The following is a 21,398-nucleotide window of genomic DNA, read 5'->3' as shown; positions in this document are numbered from 1 at the left end:
CGCATGCTCAAAACCAGTGTGATCAATGATGGCTTTTAATGGCCATGAAGTTAAACATGTGGCTACCTCAAAAAGTTACCATGGGGTAAACTAGTGCGTGCACTATCTCTGGTTAGCTACTGTGCAGTGACTGCCCGCATGCTCACTGCTACCCCACGTAGGTGTGAGGTCTGCTCCCACGAGGGGAGTACAAAGACAGCTCGTCTGAAGCCACAGGAACAAAGAGAGCAACATGTGGTAATCCTTCCAGAATTATTGTAACTTCAGAAGGGTGTAAAATGGAGATAACCCTCAGTGGTTATGAAGTGTGGCGTCGCCTGAGGTTTTTTGGTTGGGTGGATGGATTTGATATGGGGTTTTGCTGCCTTGTAGTACTGCACAGGCTTGCAGGCTGGGAGCTGAACATAAAGAATTTTACCCAGTCTTGGGCCTTCTTGTGGCTCTGGTCCTCCTGCCCATCAGCAAAAAGCCAGGAGTAGATGGTGCTTCTCCTTTGACTCCATTGGCTCTTTGCTGACTTTGCTAGTGTCTTATGTGCAGACAAGGAAGGTCAGTTAGGAAGAATATAGAATTATGAGAACTCAGCTGATGTAACAGATGGGTAGGGTGATGGAAAAAATACTGATCTGCACCAGTACCAAGAATGAGGAAGAAGTGGGTTCTCAGTGACAAGGGGGGCTTATAGTACACTTTACAAGTAGGTGATTCTCTTGTGCAACAGCTCATTAAGTGTTAAGCTGGACAACATACAGCTTCTAGTGAATTAAAAAGTTGATAACACCAATAGTTGAGGAAAAAAAAAAATATGGTCCCCTGAGGTTGGGAACTTTTTGATACGTTCTGACTTAGATGTCAGCATCGGTGGCAGTGCAACACTACTTAAACTGCTGTTGATTCTGGAGGTACAATGAGAGAAAATACTTAGAATAAAAATAAGGACTGAAAGATGCTAACAGAGCAGTAAGGTAGCTGAGAAATGGTGAGGAAATATCTTTTTTAGTTTAATTTCTTTGACTAAATGGCACACAGAACTAAATAGTTAAGGAAGACATTATCCCTAAATTGATCATATGCTTATAAACAAATAATACAATATAGTGTAAAATACAACTTTTACTAGCACACCAGCAATAATTCAAGTGTTTTCTAGGGTTCTCTTTTTATTGCTGTTATTGTTTTTAATCCCTTTCCTGCTAAGTTAAATGACTGACTCCTCCTACTTTAACTTTGTTAATTTCAGAATTGTTGTCTTTCCACATGTGCAGTCTCTAATGGATGGAGTTGGTATGGTTTCACAGTCTATATGGGAATATTGCAGCCTCGACTGCTATTCATGCTTCTGCATGTGATCGTGCTCCATACTGTTAAAATGCGGATTTTATTTCTTTATTCCACCTAGATTCTCTTTGGCCTGAAAATAGATTTGGTTACTGAGGGTTTATAACAGTAAACATTATATTTATAATCAACAAGTTTATAGAGTTTATTTCTCATATGGCTGTGTGTTCTGCTCTAAGGTTACTGTATGCATTTTACAGAATCACAGAATGGTAGGGGTTGGAAGGGACCTCTGGAGATCATCTTGCCCAACCCCTCTGCTTGAGCAGGGACACCCAGAGCAGGGGGCACAGGAACACATTCAGGAAGGTTTTGAATGTCTCCAGGGAAGGAGACTCCACAGCCCCCCTGGGCAGCCTGTTCCACTGATCTGGCACCCTCAAAGCAAAGAAGCTTTTTCTCATGTTTAGCTGCAACTTCCTGTGTTCCAACTTGTGCCCATTGCCCCTTGTCCTGTCATTGGGCAACACTGAAAAGAGCCTAGTCCCATCATCCTGACACCCGCCCTTTAGATATTTATAGGTATTGATGAAACCCACCCTCAGTCTTCTCTTCTCCCGGCTAAACAAACTCAAGCCTCTCAGTCTTTCCTCATAAGAGAGATGCTCCAGTCCCCTGATCACCTTCGTAGCTCTCTGCTGGACTTGCTCAAGCAGTTCCACATCCTCCTTAAACTGGGGGGCCCCAAACTGGACACAGTACTCCAAATGTGGTCTCACTAGGGCAGAGTAGAGGGGGAGGATAATGCCTCTCGATCTGCTGGCCACACTCCTTTTAATGCATCCCAGGATACCATTGGCCTTCTTGACCACAAGGGCACATTGCTGGCTCATGGTCAGCACTCCCAGGTCCTTCTCAACAGAGCTGCTTTCCAGTTGTTCAGCCCCCAGCCTGTACTGATGCATGGGGTTGTTCCTCCCCAGGTGCAGGACGTTGCACTTGCTCTTGTTGAATTTCATCAGGTTCCCCTCGGCCCAGCTCTCCAGCTCGTTGGGTGGCAGCACAGCCTTCCAGTGTATCAGCCACTCCTCCCAGCTTGGTATCATCTGTGAACTTGCTGAGGTTACACTCTATCCCATCATCCAGGCCATTGATGAATCTGTGGAACAGGACTGGACCCAGCACAGACCCCTGGGGAACGCCACTAGTGACAGGCCTCCATCCAGACTCTGCCCCATTGATCACAACCCTCTAAGTTCTGTTGCTGAGCCAGTTCTCTGTCCACCTCGCTGTCCACTCATCCAACCCACACTTCCTTAGCTTTCCTGTGAGGAGGCTATGGGAGACAGTGTCGAGGGCCTTACTGAAGTCAAGATAGACAACATCCACTGCTCTTCCTTCATCAGCCCAGCCAGTCATGCCATCGTAGAAGGCTATCAGGTTGGTCAAGCATGATCTTGCCTTGGTGAATCCATGTTGACTACTTCTGATAACCCTCTTGCCCTCTACATGCCTGGACGTGACCTCAAGGATGAACTGCTCCATCACCTTTCTGGGGATGGACGTGAGGCTGACTGGCCTATAGTTCCCCAGGTCCTCCTTCTTGCCCTTTTTGAGGTGGACTTTGTGTATTTAGTGCAAGAATGCCTAGGGCCCACTTGAGCAAATAAAACTTGCTTGTGCTTTGAGTTACTTGTGTCAGTTTTGATCTTGAGGTCCTATAAGCATGCCAGTGCAGAAATGAGTCCAGGACAACTTTTTTCCTCCTCACAGCAAGAATTAGTAACCTGGACGTGATGTGCTACTGTAATTATATGTTTACTGATTCAAGGTGTTCATTTCATACCAGCATGGAGGAAAGTGACTTTTTATCTGTACCTGTTTGATTGTGTGTGTTTCCCTATAAGAAACTTAACTCCAAAGAAACCCCCCTGCCCCTCTTACACAGGGAGAGGCTGCATATATTTGGTGTATATAAGATCACCAGACATTAGATAAGACCTGTGTATTCAAATCCTTGTCTCTATTTGTGATTTAAATTCTGGATTATACCAACATGTTCTTCCCTTATTCTGTGATGTGGAGCACTGTTACCTTGATCCTGCTTTGTAGAAGGTGTTATTAAACTACACTTGAGTTTGTTTTCTGGAATGTTTTCTTCAAATCTCTGCAGCTTTGGTAGAGGAAAATTGAGTTTCAGGAAAGCATCATAAAAATGGGTTGTTATGAAAATATCATTCAAATTAGTACTATTTCTGGTAACTTTCCATGCAAATACTTAGCTGGCACATCTAATAAAAAATACTGCTTTGTGCCAGGTGAGTCAGGCTTTTTAATTTTACAGCAACAAATGGTTTCCAATTCTATTTCTATTTTGTGGACAAAATTCAGTTATTCTTGAACATAATATTTTCTTCTCATACACTAATGCTGACTACTGGTTGAAGTGTGCAGGTTCAATTTAACTTTTTTGATAATGTTCATTCCTTTGAACTGGTTAACATTTCTGTTTGAGTATGATCAGATTATTTTGTTCTGGTTCTTACTAGCAAAATAAGTATGGGAAAAAAAATAAAGTTGAAGTCTTCCACAATAATACAGCTACCACAGATCTGTTACTTAAAAACAAAAAACACCTCAGGCAAACTCAATTAAAATTAAAAACTGGTGTGTATAAGTTAGCCCATAAGCCTGGATTATGTTTCTTTTCCCCTACACTGCATACCTTGCAAGACGCATATATTTCAAAAACGCCTGCATTTAAGGGGAGCTAGTTAATAACTGTTTGCACCTTAGAAGAGAACTGTGGTGCTTAGGTGACAGCTGAAGTTTACCCTCTGGTGATGTTCTGACAAGACTTCTGCTGTTCTGCTCTAAAAGTCTATCCAGATGAAACTATTCTGAATCTGTTTACTCAGCTGTGACTTACAGCCTAATTTCTGGAAATAAAACACCAATCAACTTCAAATGTGTCTTTGGGTGTATTGCATCTTTCTTAAAGCTGATTTACCAAAGCTGCAGTAAACCCCAGATTTGTTTAAGAGCTAACAGCACTTGTATCTTTTAAACCTCTGTCTTCTGTCTTATCTATTGTAATGAGCAAAAATAGCATTCTGTTTTTCTGGGGAATTTTTCTTTTTTTTGTTTGTTTTTTTTAGTGTATGCAGAGAATATTTTCAGAACGGTGGGAAAAGAAAAGCACTTGAGAAAGATGAAAAAAGAGCACTACTTGCTTCCAAGACCGCTCCAGCTTTAAATGTTCCCCAGGCTCCCAAGATCGAAGATCCCTTGCCAAACTTTGGCATGACAAATCATGAAGCTATAACAGAAGAGTAAGTTTTACTTGTCTTCCTGACTTCCCCGCCCCCCCACCCATGTTTGTGATAAGACTTACCTGGACATCTTTTACCCATAACATATTAGATCAGTCTGATGTATTTTTAATAGTTAAGAAAGGTAATTTTCATGTGAACGTATGTACCTGTTTCAAGAAATATTTGTTTTAGTATATTTTGGTGGATGCCATAAAAAATATTGCTTGAGAGTGACAACTTAGTCATCTTCATTTAAGTGTTAGAGCAATTTCAGTCTTCTATGTCATTGGTGTGCAATGCAATTTATATTAAACCTTGAGGTGAAATAAGGGAGACGTTAATTAAGTTAGAATCTAATGGCTGTTCAGCATTGTTGAAAAGTCAATTGCTTATGTAAGTACAAAGTGCCAGATGTAAATATCAGAGTACTTAAAACTTTCTCTTCATAAAAACATTGCAGAGAAACTCTTGATTCCAATTATACACTTCAAAAACCATTTTGAATTATAGCCCTTAATTTTAAATGTGCTAGCTTTCTGATGACTGGCTCTGCAGAAGTTGTAGTATCCTTGAGGTATTTTGGTTTTGACCTTCACTCACGTAAGAATTTTACTTTTGGCATTCAGGAGTAGCTTCATTTCAATTACAGTCTCACCCTCTTTTTTTCCTAAATAATATGGGTCACGTTTGTGGCTATTCCATGTGTGATGGAAAGAATTTAATATTTTGCAAGTATAATGGAATAATGAATGCATAAGCATATTATTGTTAAATGTTACTTATGACTTGCTTCATGTTCTTTATAGACTAGTTCCTACAACTGTCTGCAATAATGTTTTTTCTGTTCTATGAAGAGATTTTTCCTCTTTGTACCGTGTCTTCTGTGATCAGCACTTGCTTTGTTAGATACAGTATTAGTTAGTAGCATGTTGCTAATGTTGTTAGATGTCTGTCCCTACAAGCTGGCATCTTTTGTGGCTTCTCATGTTTGTAAAGTAACTTGCAAAAGGCATAAAGGTCCCAAATGCCTATATAGTTGAATAGTTATATGCAAAATGAAAACACTTCCTCCATTGTTGTCCTATTATGACAAGACAGAACAGATGCTTCCAAAATTAAGGTGGTGGCTTCTCATAAGCTGACTTCCACCACCGACTCCTCTTTTTAGTGCTCATTTTGCTAAGTCAGCCTCAAAAGGAGTACCTGTTTTTAATGGGAACTGCCAGGCACTTTCACACAAAGGGCTGGTAAGATACTAATGCCTTATATCTCAATAATGCTGGCATTTGTTAACACATAGTCTTAAATAGCAATTTGTTGGTACTTGTTTCAATCAATAGGTGTGATCATACACCATTTAAGCTGATTTGTCTTCAAGTGGAAGGCCTTGTTGTGGTAAAGCATTAGCTCTCTCTTTGTATGTGCTCTATCTTCATACTTTGTACAAAGTTTATAATGGCCGTTGCAGAGCTAACTTCACATGAGTTTCTTCTTGCTGCCAGTAGTCTGTAGCCTTACCTTTTGTTCTGACCAGGGTGTGCAAAAGTAGTTAATAGAGAAGTTTTTATTTAATATCTTTAAAAGTATTTGTTAATCTAGTGAGTGATGATTTTTATCTTCATTCTCAAAAAATTTAAAAATACATTCATCCATAAAGACATACCTGGCAAAGGCAAAATTCATAATTTTACCAGCAACAAATGGTAGTAAAGTTTTTAATAGCTGTACAGACCTTAAGCAACAAGGCATAGCTGTTCCAAGTTATTGCCCAGAGAAATAAAAATTAAACTTCTTTCTCTACGCCTTATAGAAGAAATCAGAGTTTATCAGAATGAAAATGGATTGTGTATTACACAAAGCATATTTTTCTCCTGAAATAATTTTCTACCGTGTCTACACTGATGAATTGGTGAAGTCTTTGAATTTTGGTGAGTTCTTGGTACAAGTGCTATGGGGGGACCTACACACACACTCTTGTTCAAATACTGTCACTCCATTCTGGTAATGTAACGCTATGAGTAAGGGTGTGGAGTGGTCTATAGGTATGGCTAAGCCTGTGACTTTTTGTTTTACTCCAGTAAGTGTGAAGGCAATATTTTTGTTCTTCTCATATATAATCCTCTCTCAAGTAGTATTAAAACCAAGTTGCTTATGTAGGAGCTCTTTCTGAGCTTACCTTTACTGGCAAGCCACTGTGTTTGGTAAGGAGGAAAGCTAGCTCAGGAATAAAACGTTCCACAGGTAGTGAAAAAGACACTGAGAGATGTGGAGAGAAGTAGGAAGCACTCAGCCAGTTCTTAAAGGTGATGGTAGGAAAACATCACAGAAACCAGAAGTGCAAAGTTTACTGCAACTCAGAAGGTCACTCAGCTACTTTGAATCCGTTTCTAGTTGCTCATATTGCTCACTTCTTTGCCATATTAAAATTGGTGAGTCTCACAGAAATAACTAATGTGAACAGTCATTTTTTTACTTCAATCTATATGGAAAGTAATGTATTGTCCACAATACTTCCTTCCATCCCAGAGTGAGGTTTTAATGCCTGTCTCTAACATTACAACTGCACCTGTTGTAAAGCTGGACATCAAAGTAGCTCAGTTGCACAAGATAGAAGTGGCTGTTATCTGCTGTTTAACAGTTCCTCCCTTCAATAAATCAGTCCCGGCTTTGTTCTCTTTTTTATTATTGTTTCTCCTCTTTTTTTCCATCAAATTAAGAAGTCTTGCTTTTTATCCTTAATGGTCAAAAATCACAACCTTTTTGGTATGGATTCTTTTCAGGTGCTGGTTTGACTGTCTCAAGGTAGAAAATATTATTCCTTCTTTCATATAAATCTCAGCAAGCTTGACCTTCCCATTGGATATCTTTACACATCAGTCTTAAGACAGATTTGAGGCATACCAGTGTTGCCACTCAGAACAAGATGTATAGCTCTGTTCTGCCCTTCTGACAGTAGCATAAGGCTTCTGAATTTTTTTCCCCTCCCATCCTTGATAAATAGAGTAATTAAACTGTAAACTAGAAGATCAGCACTTAAAGTGATTAATTTCAGGGGTAACTTTCCTTATGGTCATATAACTGCTATATTTCTATGTACTTCCAAGAGAGAATGTCACTTACCTGTACAGCACCTGCTTGAATAATAGGTACACTTTTACAGTGGCTAATAATCAAGAGCTGCAGTCCACTTAATAAAGTTCTTGAAATAAACAAATGTGGGGTATTTAAAATGCACTCACTTCCCAGGTTATGAACACTTCTTCACCAGTTCCTGATCTTTTACTATTCGCACTTTGGTTTTCTCCAATGCACTACAGTACAGATAGAACTGTGGATTCAGGATGTGCTTGGAGATTATGTACAATGGCAAAGTGTTTCCCTTGCTTTTAATGTTGCCTTGACTGAAAATCATTATGAAACAGGGTTAGAAGGGTGATTGTCAATGAATTCAGCACAATTACATCTCTAACAAAGTCACTGGCTGGATGGATCAGTAATTATCACCTAGATTACAGTTTTATTCTCACCGAGGAATCTGACTTACATGTTCAGTGACCGAATCTAAGTGCTTCTGAAGAGCTTCAGAATTATTTCAAGCACCTAACTAGGATCCTGCTCCTACTGATAACTGGCAGCCTGAGAATTGCTACTAAGTGATTCACTGCACCTGTGTCTGAGAGGCAGCAGAACCTGACAAGCAACAGGAAGTCAAGATACAAGTGAGCATCTGAATCTCTGCTACTTTTTACATTTCAAAGTACATTTGCATTGAACTTAAGACTACAAGGTTCCTTGGATGTGACACACCTGTCAGAATGAATTTGCCCTGCATCAAATGCCTTAGATTTGTTGTCCCTTGGTGTAGAAGAGAGTTTCTGGCTTCTACTCAGCTTGGAATCCAGAGTTGTTGCTTTCCAGCAGTGTGCCCCAATGTGGTGGTAGTCTGAAGTTGTGTTCCCCTTCACCCAGTCGAAAACAACACTGCAGCCAAGAATGCAGGTTTTATAAAAGGAAGACGAAATACATTGCAGTGATTTATTATTTTTTTTTACTCTACTGTAGGTGAAGTGAGCTCTACTGGAAATCAGAGGGTTCCGGGTTATGCTGCTTAATTTTAATCTGTACAAGTATTTCATTGAACACTTTAAATGGAAAATGTTGAGATCTCTAGAGGCTGTGACTCTAGTGCAGATAAAACTCCCTATAAACAAGTCACGTTCCCTCTTGTGTTTCCTGTGGTTTCATGTGCCTATTATATTGCTGTTACCATTGGAATCTTAGGTAGAACACAAGCATACAAACACACATACGTTTTTGTGTTAAATGAGAAAGAATCTGCCTTTAGTGTCTCCATTTGCTAGATGAGGAGACATGCTGGTCTGAGAAATGTCATACTAGCCTTATGTGGAAAAAGACACCACTTGACTTCAGCCCATGCTTGTGACTTATGGCCGCAAGGATCTGAATGGTCCCTCTGCAGTATTCAAATGCCTGATGTACAGGAGTTGGTGCCACTGTGATTGGCATCCAAGCTCGGAAAAACAATGTTGCTGCTATCTTCATTCTGAAATCTCACTCAGTACTGACTGACTTGCAGGGTAGCCTGGTAATGTGTGTGGTTTTAACTTAAAGATAACTGTTGCACTATTTGCCTTGGTGATGCTGGTATTTTGACAGAAGTAGCCCCTGGATATCTTCTGTTCCATGTAGAAGCGAAATCAAACTTGTCACTATTATTCTGCCAAATGCAACAAGAAGTCTTCTCTTGCTCCTCCAACATCCCCTCCATGGTAGATCTCTGAGAGTTAAGGAGGAGCACAGAGAGCCCAGATTTCTTTATTGTTGCTTAAAGGTATTTTTTTCCTGCAGTATTCCTTGCTGCTTTGTTGTTGCTGTGAGTACATCCATGGCTTTGTTGGACTCCATTGGCCCTGCAGATGGAAGTTGTCTGTCTCTCTAGGGCTGAATCTTTCCCAGAAAGATGACAAATTATATTTTGGAGATATCAATTGGAATTGGCTACAGAAACTTGAAGTGAAAAGCAACATTTCCTTTCTGGAAAGTTGTTATTCTCCTACCTGTGAATTCACTATGAAGGCTGTGAGTTCGTGTTTGTTTTCCTCTATTAATGGATTTTGGGTATTCTGAGATCTTACAAATCATGATGGAAACAATAATATGCAGCCCTGTAAATGATCCAATGGTGGAAAGAGCTCAAACTGTTGGGTGCTAGTGGTGCTGTATATTTCTTTTGTTTTTGATATGTGGATGCACTCCTCAAGTTGTGTTTTAAAGAACAGTTGGATGTAAAGTCTGTACTTGTGGACTTGAACAGAATTGTTTAACTTCACCATTTATTGGTTTGTTGCAATTGCAAAGAAAGCACAAACAGCAGGGGTCTCCAAATTCAGAATGCAAGGAAAATAAAAACCTGAAGAACAATGTCTTTGATTGTGGGACATATTCAACAGCTGAGTCCTTTATATTAGTGATAACTGAATGCAACATTCAAACTCTAACTCTTTTAAGAGGGACAGCTTAACAGGTTAGGGAAACTGTGCCAGGACAAGGCAAAACCTTTAAATGACAACAAGGTACCTGACTGCCAGTACTTCTGTACAGGTGCATTGATCTTATCTGATGCTACGTTATATATACTGGTAACTGTCTTAGTCATGAAGAAAATGCCTATGGTTGCACACTTGAAGACCACAGCATTGGTCAAGGATACGATCATTTGGAAGATAAGAATGCTTTCAGAGGCGAGGAATTAGTCACTATCCTAAAGTTGCCAGGCATCTTTTTTTCCTCTGCTTTTTAAAACTATATATTTAACTTAAAGAAAAGAGCTTATCTTCATAAAGGCATTTCAGATTGCTTTTGAAGTTGATCACAGATTATGTCAGAGCTTCCCAAGAAAAGAAAAATCTCCTCTGGCAGCTTCTAGAATATCTTCTGCTGGGCTACAATGGGAGCTTTTACCAGTCAGTACAAGAGTGTCCTCTCTCTTTCTTCAGTCTGCTGTTTTCTCTCTGAACTCTTCCAGGTTGTTTTTTTTACCCCAGGAAATTTTGGAATCTGGTTGAGAAGATAATGGGCCAGTTATTCAGTGTGGGTGTTTTAATTTTCCATGGTGTTTCTGAAGGGTATATGTGCATCTCTGCGGCATTCTGGAACTGGGTATTAAAGTGTCTTCATCAGTCTGTCAGCCTCTTTCTATCAGTCCAAGCAGTAAGTCATAACTTCTCAAGTTCATCTCCCCCCACCCATGCCCTTTTTTTTTTTCTTCTGTGTGTGTAACCACTCACCTTTTGTTGTTTGGTAGCATAGTTACGTATTTGGCATTAAAGCCCTTGGCTGCCTTTTCAAGGTGACATTATAGATCATGTAAGGAGACAGATTTTCAGCTTATGTGCTGGTTTCAGCTGGGAAAGAGTTAATTTTCTTCCTAGTAGCTGGTATAGTGCTGTGTTTTGGATTTAGGATGAGAATAATGTTGATAACACACTGATGTTTTAGTTGTTACTAAGTAGTGCTTACACTAGTCAAGGACTTTTCAGCTTCTCATGTCCTGCCAGCAAGAGGCTGGGAGGGGGCACAGCCAGGACAGCTGACCCAAACTGGCCAAAGGGATATTCCATACCATATGACATTATGCTTAGTATATAAACTGAGGGGAGTTCGCTGGGGTTGGGGAAGGGCAGTTATCGCTGCGTGGAACTGGCTAGGCAGGCATTGGTCAGCGGGTGGTGAGCATCTGCATTGTGCATCAGTTGGTTTGTATATTCTTTCATCATTATTATTATTATTATTTAATATTAGTATTATTATCCCTTCCTTTTCTGTCTTATTAAACTGCCTTTATCTCAACCCATGAAACTTAATTTTTTTTCTTCCCGATTCTCTCCCCCACCCTGTTGCGGAGAAGAGGGGGAAAGTGAGCGAATGGCTGCATAGTGTTTAGCTGCCAGGTTAAACCACAACAGCTTACTAATACATGTAGTATGTTACTAATGTAGTTGATGTTCAGGTGTCTAGAATAATTCCCTAGAACTTGAGCAGCCAGTTTTTGAGTTTGTGGCTCTGCATGGACTGATCTAACTCTTTCATAGCATCCATTGGAAATAGATTTGGAGTGAACCTCCAGCATTTTAAAAAATATTAGCTAGCATAAAGCAAATAAAATACTTTAAAATCTTTGCAGGAAATAACTAAATGCTTTCACTTTTAGATATTTTTTATGTTTACCTTGGAATACCATTATATGTTCTTTTGTCTTTATTAAACCAATTATGGCACTTGACTTCAGATGCCCTTTAAAATGGAACCAACAAGTAGGTAGGTCATGGAGTGTTGTCAGTTTCTCTTTCAAACTCTTGAAATTTTAACTCTAACTTGTGTGACTTCAGCATCAATAAAGACCACAAAAAGGTAAGTGGGAAGCACAAAGCAATAGAGAAAGCCTGTCTAGTAGACACAGTAGTTGCCATTTTAGTTTCTTACTGAAAGTACACAACTTACTAATATTACAGCTGCTCTGAATATAAACTCTTCTGCTCGAGGACCATCTGCTTTACCAATGGAGCTTGGTTCTTTAGGTATCTTAACAACTCAAATAAGGCATTCACTTCTATTAGTCACTGCTATGGTGTGCTATGAGAATTTTTTTGCATTAATTGTCTGAAACTGTAATTCAGAATACAGCTTCAAAAATAACATTTGATAAAACTGAATTCTTGCTGCTTCTTAGATTGCTCCACTCCTTGGGGAAGATCAGATTACTTGATGTTGGTAGCTGCTTTAATCCGTTTCTGAAGTTTGAAGAATTTCTGACAGTTGGCATAGATATTGTTCCAGCTGTTGAGGTATGTAATGTTTGCTAAATTTAATACAATTTTGATTCTCAGATATTTTAGAATGCTTCAAATGACAGTTAAAAAAGTATGTTTAATGCTGAAATATGTATCTTAAATATCTGTGCTTTAAAAGGAACTGTGGCCCTCCTACCTCCTTGCCTATGAACAGGCCCTAAGCTGTAGTTGTGTTTTGTCCTAAAAGTGTAATTATTATTCAAGCGTTGTGCCTTTATAATGCAGTTGTGAATCTTAAAATTGGAAAATTTTAGTAGCCATCTTTTAATGGCATTTCAGATGAGTCCTTGCATCTTAAAAGATGTAAATAAAAATTGAGTAGGCTTATGCTTAGGCATGAACCTCTTGGAAGTTGCATTTGCTGACAGAAGGAAAAGATCAGCGATGGTACTTGGTGGGTCTTTCTGGGGAGTTTTAATAACCAAAAGTGCACTGTAAGGGGGCTCTTGAGTTTATTGCTAACCCATATTATTGAACTTCCGCAATCTTGAGGACAAATTTGTCAGCCACTTCTAGGGTAAATTGCTTCATTTTCTCTAGGTAGTAAGGTTCTCAAATGCATTAATTCTGCTATAATCATATGAGTCTTTTCTGTCTTTTGCTCTTGACCCAACTTTTGTCCGTCCTAATAGCATTTATCAACCAAGCAAAATGACGAAGTAGAATGAAAATGGGAAGATACAGAAAAGAATGCATTTCTGACAGAAAACAGAAAAACCTTTGAGCATATGCAGCTTGACCACTTAGAGTTTAAAATGAGGCTCTATTAAAATCAGTGGCCTATGGTAACCCAGTCTAGAAGAGGAAAGGTGAGAAGTGTAGGAGTACAATAATGCAGTTGACTTGAAAGTAATGTTCTCTTGGTTTTGCTGCAGTGCGGTTCGCGGTATTTTGTTGTGATCACCAGGTCTGGTTCATTAACACCTAGTTTACATTTATGCATATATGCTTAGAGATAATGAATAACACTCTTTAAAAAAAAGTCTGAGTCTGATAAATTGCTTTTTAAATCAGTTCAATGTTAGCTTCATCAGTCTTGCTTAATTTGAAGAATAGGCATCAGTTGCCCAAACATGATTTATCTCTACCACTTAAGAGACTGTAGGACATCTCCATGGGGCTGTTGGGTGTGACACAGGATGCAAAGGAGACATGTGCCACTGAAGCGGCAGCCTACAGCATCTAAAATGGTAACACATGGCAAGTAAATTTCTGATTAAGATACACAGAGCGTGGGAGTCCAATGACAACTGCAACATAGAACCTCTGTGGAGATCTATTAAAAATAGTCAGTGAAAGCTAAATGTCTGCTGTTTCACGGTGAGGTGAATTGTGTTCTGACCTCGTGGGCTGTATTGACTGGCTTTCCAGTGACTGCAGAGGGACCCCAGGCACCTGAAGTTCCATCAGCTGAATTTAACCATTAATTTTGGGGTATGGATAGTTAATATTTTGTTATCTAGAATGTCATGCTGTTTTCCTAAGAAAATTACTTTCGTTCTCATGAAAATCAATCTAAATGTCAGCAACCAAAGCCATTATTGGAAGAGTCCCAGAAAGGTTACTTCTCTGGATGTAATGGAGGAGCATGAGTAATCCAGGCCAGACAACAGGAGAGGGAGTAGTCAGGTAGCTGCAATTCCTGTGTACGAACCAGTTCTTCAGGCTCTCTCCCAGTACAAGAGAATTGATATTTTATTTCTTGTCACCTGACACAGTAGCATAGCTTGATGATGGGAACTCCACGGAGTGCCACTGTACAGATCAACATAGTTACTGTGAGGCCTGTCTTGGGTTCACCAGCTTCTGTTATTTCCATCCTTTTGGATACTTTGTGTTCAGGGCACCTTGCAACCTAGCTCGCAAGCGTCCTTGGAGTGACATGGAGTACAATTTGTGCACTGAAATTCATCTGCTGGAATAACCTTAAGCCTACCTCCAAAACAGAATTAATAAGCCGTGATGTATTCAAGATGACTCTACTTTGAGCTGCATCAGCACCATAACCTCCTGAATAGATTTATCTTTAGGCCAGCAGTTTCCTGCGCTGATTTAAGACTTCAGAATAACAGCCAGAGAGTTCTTATGGTAGTTAATGTTGTCTTCTGACCTGAAAAATGGATCTGATGGCTTAGTGGTAGAAGCTGAAAATAGAAGAACAGGTAAAATATTCTGATTTAGCAGATCTTTATATGAGATCCTTTATATAAGATACCAAAATACTTTCAGAAACACATTGAAGCATAGAGGCTTCTTAGGAAGTTAGTATCTTCAATAATATTGAATAGAGGGTTAAATAATTCCTTTATTAATAAAAATAGGTTAATCCTCTTTCTGCATATGGAAATGCTTTGGATATAGATCAAGTAGCTGAGTAAAATACTTCAACTAACTTTAATAAGAAGGATGTAATTGTGGAAAAAGTAGGAGAGGAACTGAAATGTTAGCTATATAATAAAAGAATGTCTTCAAACTGTTCAGAATCTGTATGTTTCAGAGTGAAAGTGTGACTTGTAGAGCTACGAATATGAGAATATAATGGGGAATATGGTAATCTGGTTTTGTGTTTTAACTGGGGTGGGTCTGCACCAAGGAAAGATTGGCATTTTCTTTAATTAGGCATTGTTCGCTCATCACTCTCATTGTCATGGTGTAAGGTACACTAAGGGAAACATAGAGGGCTATAAAACTAGGAAGAGGGAACTGAGATGGGTAAGCAGAGCAGGTTTTGTCCTGTCTTGGTGTTTTTGGCCATTCCTTCAAACATTCTGCATGTAATGCAGAGATTCTGGAGTATAATTAGCAGCGATTGTTTTCTTGGACTTTAATTTGTCTATACTTGAAATAAAAAGACAAAATTGGAGTGAAGGGAGAATCTCCACTTTGGGAAAATCCAAATATAATTTCACACTGCTGGGAAACATGTTGTATTGGAATAAATATAGTCTGAGAATTCCAGTAATCTTCCAGTCTTTTTTTAAATCTGAAAATACAAATAGGATTGTGCTCTTAAATGTCAGCAGATGCACTGCAGTATGCCTGTCTGCTATTTCAGTGCTGAGAAGGACTTCAACATCAGTTTTAAGACTTGTACATCTAGAGTTTAGTAGCAATCTCCAGTTCAGCAGCATTTTTGTCCTAAAACTGCCTGCAGAGTTGCAATTCCACTGGAAACATATTTTACTCCTGAAATTCTTTAACATTATTGCAGAAACAATGTTTTTTAAATATTTTTCCACCACTGAAACCACTTGCAGTCTAAATTGTTTTCTTCAGCTGTGTATATATAACTTAACTTCTTAAGTCTTACTTCTAAGTATAGTTAGCATGTTACTCTGAACAATTAGTCTTCAAAGCACTTCTTTATTTCTTTTAAAACTTATTAGAGGATACAATGAAATTACTACTGTTAATTTCCTGTTCTAAATATTACAAGGAAACAAAATATAGCCCTGCAGGTATAATGTTTGCAATTAAAATTTCTTGATTATAGCCACGTAATGCAAGTATCTCTTGCATTGAATTGATTTTTGCAAATTGGAGGCCACGACCAAAGCCACTGAAAAATGGATCACGGTTGGGTGGTGGGTTTTTTTAATGAACGTTGGTTACTTTTTCTAATTTAGTGCATATTCTTAGAAGATAATATGATTTTTATATAAACAGAAATAACATTCTGTTCTTCTTGGAAACAATTGTGCATATCAGTTGCTTTATGAATACCTTAACAATAATGTCCTAGTATTCTCTTTTGAATATTGTTTGACAAAAATGCTATAAATATTTTTGCATATGAAAACACAACAGAACTAACTCTACCTTTCAGATGTGCTCCACAGAATGTTTTGTCGCTGCTTTCATGTTCACTTACCTGTTCAGAAATCTGTTGTTCACTGCATGGTCTCTAGGCATTAATAATTTTTGTTGCTATCATGTTGAAGCCTTGTATCTTAATATCTTTTTATGAGAGAAGTCAGCCCAGGTTTTGATGAATATAAAGTACCAGATCTTAAATGTAGTGAATAGCATACTATTACTCTTAGTTTTTGAATGCTCTGTGATTAAGGATGTCAAGAACTTATTCCTCTGTATGTTGTATTGTGGTGTTATTTCCAGTCTTTGACAGCTTGAGCACACAAATGATCAACAGATGAATTTAAAGCCCATACCTTACTTTGATAACTGCCCAAATGTGTACCACTACACTTCGCATTCACAGCAAGGTTAAAACATGCACCTGCATCACTGCTGCAAAGCAGTTAGTGTGCCGTAACTTTCGAACATATCTTGCCTTGCTGTGACTATTCTGTATTTCTGTGCCAGTAAGGAATGTTGCTTTTTTCCAAATGACCAAGCTACTAAGTTTCCTGGATTCTTTAAAGAAGTGGTAGAAATACTGAGGTATCAAATTTTCTAATTATTTATTCCAGGTTTATATAATAAATAAAATTATAAAATATTACAAAACAAAAATGAAAAATAAAATACAAAATTAAAATTAAATAGAAACAAAATATAAAGTAAAAAACCTTATAAAATAAAAAAACCAAATCACCATATAATGTACATGTAAATTTTAAGAATTCCACTGTTTCATGCTATTGCCGCATTTTAATATGCAACTATCTTGACAATGTATGGTATACTAGGAAAACATTGAATTTTGGCAGTCAGTAGGGGAAACTTCTGGCCTCCAGCATCTGGAGAAACAAAAGCAATATAGGCTTATCAGAATTCTTTTAAAAGTATTTGTGAAATAGTTGATTTGATGCTTTATTCTATTTGGGGTAATTTTTTTTAATAAATTGTTTTCAGCTATCAAATCTCCAGTAAATTACAGCAAGTCTGAAATTTTTCTTTGCAACTGTAAAAGCTGGAAATATGCATTGTATTCAAATTGTTGGTTTAGAATGTTTGATTTAATAACAAGGGGGGATGTTCAGCAGGCTTGCATTTTCCTGAAAGGAATGAAGAGGTTATCATTGATCATTCTGTAGGTTTGAATTGTATTTGCTCTTTAAACTAACCTTGATGGTTTTTTGGGTTTTTCTGTTTTTCTTATTCCACCAGAGCGTCTACAAATGTGACTTCCTAAATCTTCAAATTCAGCAACCTCTTCAACTGGCACAAGATGCTATAGATGCCTTTCTTAAGCAACTGAAAAATCCCATTGATTCTCTACCTGGAGAACTGTTCCATGTTGTCGTTTTCTCGCTTCTCCTTTCTTACTTTCCATCACCTTATCAACGATGGATATGCTGCAAGAAGGCACATGAACTTCTCGTATTAAATGGTTTATTGCTTGTAATAACTCCTGATTCATCTCATCAGAATCGCCGGGCTATGATGATGAAAAGCTGGAAAATTGCCATAGAGTCCCTGGGTTTTAAACGCTTCAAGTATTCCAAGTTTTCTCACATGCACCTGATGGCGTTTAGGAAAACTTCCCTGCAAACAACAAGTGACTTGGTTAGCAGGAACTACCCAGGAATGTTGTATATCCCACAGGATTTCAACAGTATAGAGGATGAGGAGTATTCCAACACTTCCTGCTACGTTCGATCAGATACAGAAGACGAACAGCTAGCTTGTGGTTTTATGGAGCTACCTGATGCTCCTTATGACTCAGACTCTGGAGAAAGCCAGTCTAGTTCAATTCCTTTCTATGAGCTAGAAGATCCTATATTGCTTCTAAGTTAATGTAGTCGCTGAAATGCCCTTTTGGTCAAACCTCTTGCTTAACTAATTTTGCTATACTAACATGGGCTCAACACACAAAAATGGTTTGCATAAAGAAAATGCAAAGGTTTACAGAGTTTGCTATTTTTTTCTACTTTTGAATTTTAAAATTTATTCTTGTATGAAAGTGGAAAAAATACAAGTTTTATGCAGATGACACATGTCATAGCATAAATAGCTGTTACTTTCTCTAGATTTGTATCACTAATTTTTTTTTCCAGAAAGGTACCATTCTTTTCTTTAGTGCTGTGAAGTGTGAATTCTATTTAATTTGCTAAATGTTGTTTCTATATTTTTAACTCAATGTGGTTGAACTTAAGGCACTGGAGTTGGTGGGCTTCTGAGAAGTATATGTAGGAAGAAATAATTTGCACTTTAACTAAATGTGCAGATAGGTTAAGACACTTGGTTACACATGTCCCTCCTTCATTATGGAACAAAACTTTTTCCAAATTTCATTTCATCTGGTTAAGCCCAGGCTGGAGGAAGTACAATGCTTGCACATTTGATTTTGTTTATCGCAACCCTCTTGAGATAACACCAAATCGAGATAACACCAAAACACTGGAATATATTCCTCCATAGTTATACAAACTGTGTAATTCCATTGCACAAAAAATAGTTAGACATGAGATTTCTGAAGAGGGTACCCCCTGCCCCCCGCCCCCCCCCCCCGAGTATGGTACGTCTAGACAATTAACGTTTCACTTCAAAGCTGGAACATGGTTTTGCAGTTTTATGAGCGTACAAGCACTAACATGCATCAGTATTTCCCCAATTATGGTGTTCTGTATTCTCTTCAAACTCTGTTTTTTGGGTGACAGGGTGGGTTTTGTCATGTTTTAAAGTAAATTATTTATGCATTTTAAAAACAAACATATTTTTCTTTAATTGTCCTTACTTGTAGATCTCCCAAGTTATATGGTAACTCGGACCAATTTTGTAAAAAGGAACATAACTATACAAGTTTTTCAAGGATACAGATATTTGCATAAAAATGTGTTCAGACCACACCAGTGAAATTAACATACACTGTTCCTTACTTGGAGCCAAAAATCTTCTGTTTAGTTAAATAAAAATTCCATAGCTGTCTGAAAACTGGTCTGCACTGTAAGGAGATGGAATGGAAGTGTTTTACATCTATTAAGTTTTTAACTTGTGTAATAAATTTGAGTTTTGCAGGAGAAAACAATTGTGTTCAGTGGTAAAAATAGAGGATTCAGTATTGGTTTTGCTTAGATTTTCCTCCATTTAAAAATAATGACCAGAATTTGCAGATTTGAATGTTAGGCTGTTAAATCTATATGTAAGTGCCAACTAGGTGCCACATCATGATTTTAAGACTGACTTGAGCAACATGGTAGAAAATACTAATACCTAGTTTCACAGCTGGTTGTGATGAAATACACCTTACACCATATTAACCTACCACGTTGTATTTGTAACACAGAAGTTACCAGATAAACTGAAGCTGTAGTATGGATTTTAGTGGTTGCTACAAAAATGAAACTTACCCCTTCCATTGAAGTTTTGCACTGAAAATGTCACAGCTTGACCTACCTGTTTTTCTTTTATACTGTTTCCTACGACGAGTCATCCCACATTTGTCCTGCTTACACTCAAACATGAACTGGACTGCAAGACTTTATTCTTTAATGTAAGCTTTTTGTGTCTCGATTCTTAAATTTAAAGCATCCACTAACACCTGGTTCAAATCTGTTATTCAGTCCAAGCAATATAGTTCTATATAAACCAAGCAATTTATATTCTGATGTGTTTTTAAAGAGTTTAGACATAAAAGTTCCATGGTTGATCTTTAAATTTTTTTACAGAGAATACTTCTCTAATGAAATACACAATGGCTTCAAAATTGGCTCTAAGTTAGTATTTGCATCTAATGATTGACCACTTCACTTCCAGTAAAATGTTTGTCCTTCAAAGCCTTTCTTCTTCCCAGTTAACCACTGACTCCACCAGTGCTCATGTTAAAGCTAAAATATTGGTGCTATAAATTCAGCTGTTCATGGAAACTTAATCTGTGCATACTTCAAAGTGTACCTAAAATTTTAACTGATACTCCTTTTAAAAAAAAAGTTATATACCAGTGAACATATATGTTGGCATTGGTTAATGTAAAATGGTTTGTGATTCATACAAAAAGTAATTCAGACCAAGATTTATCACCCCAAAACAGTTTAAAATATTAACATTTAAAAAAATTTAAGCCTTTTTGACAGGTTGGTGACACCATTGTATTTGTGGTTTAGGGACCTGAGATTCATAACAGCTTGGTTTTCTTGCTGCTCATTCTAAATACCTGAAGTGTTCTTTTTTTGTGTTTGGTTTTTTTTTACAAGGGACAGTAGATTGTGGTGGAGGAGGAAAGTGGGATTTACGTAAATACTTACACCTCCCTGAACAATAAAGTGGTGATATTGGGAGTTGTTGGCTATTTGGCTTTGTAAGAAGAACGTTCTAGGTTATGAAATATTTGAAAATTATGACTGTGCAAGAGATCTCGCGTTCTTAATGTGCTGGAGAGGAAAAAATGTGTATTTGCATTTCTGTTGTCTTTATGTCACTACTTTTTGTGAACAAAGCACATTTATTAAAAAAAAACTGAAAACCTTTTCTAAAATTGTTTCCTTGGGGTAGAGGTGTGCTTTTTTCTAGTCTGTGTATGCTGAAATCCAATGAAACCAATGCATAATTCTTTTCCTTATGTCAAGAAAAGCATTGTGTTGGGTTTATTTTATAAACAACTGAATTACAGTAAAGGTGCCGAATTTGGTCGTTGGGTTTCAGCTTCTATATCTCAGTTGTGGTCTTTGCTTTACAGAAGGACTTTTAGAGTTCTTCCAGTTGATCCTGTATCATGTTTCTTTGCCTGCCTGCTTAGGATGCAACCATTCTAATGTAGTTCCTCTTTTCTCTGTAGCTGTCCTTGATTTCTCCTCTATCTCCCTGAAATATCTTTGCAGCACCTGTTGTATGTTGGCCGTTTGAGGTCATTGCTGTATTTTTCTACATGATGATTCTGAGTACTTGAGGTGTCAGGAAAGGATGGCAACGAGAAAAGAGACCCAAACAACTGAAAAGGCAAGGCTCCTACTCAGATCCAGATTCTAAGAAAATTCCATTTTGGAAGAACTGAAGTGTGTCCGTAGCACTGCAGAGCCTCGCTGGTATATTCCGG

At 38.0% G+C, this 21,398-nt stretch overlaps 1 protein-coding gene across 1 annotated transcript in view; it reads left to right on the top strand.

Annotated features, from left to right (window-relative positions):
• Positions 1 to 20,828, top strand: part of SAMTOR (S-adenosylmethionine sensor upstream of mTORC1) — a 38,148-nt gene extending 17,320 nt beyond the window's left edge. The window contains exons 3-5 of the mRNA XM_075081083.1: positions 4,437 to 4,610; positions 12,343 to 12,457; positions 17,534 to 20,828. Of these exons, the coding sequence (XP_074937184.1) occupies positions 4,437 to 4,610; positions 12,343 to 12,457; positions 17,534 to 18,163 (919 nt within the window). The 3' untranslated portion in view covers positions 18,164 to 20,828. The remainder of the gene's footprint in view (positions 1 to 4,436; positions 4,611 to 12,342; positions 12,458 to 17,533) is intronic.
• Positions 20,829 to 21,398: the final 570 nt, after the last annotated feature.

Source organism: Phalacrocorax aristotelis, chromosome 1, assembly GCF_949628215.1.
Source record: "Phalacrocorax aristotelis chromosome 1, bGulAri2.1, whole genome shotgun sequence".
In the NCBI taxonomy this organism is placed as follows: domain Eukaryota; kingdom Metazoa; phylum Chordata; class Aves; order Suliformes; family Phalacrocoracidae; genus Phalacrocorax; species Phalacrocorax aristotelis.
The sequence above is the reverse complement of the archived record's forward strand: the minus strand, read 5'-3'. Positions and strand labels throughout refer to the sequence as shown.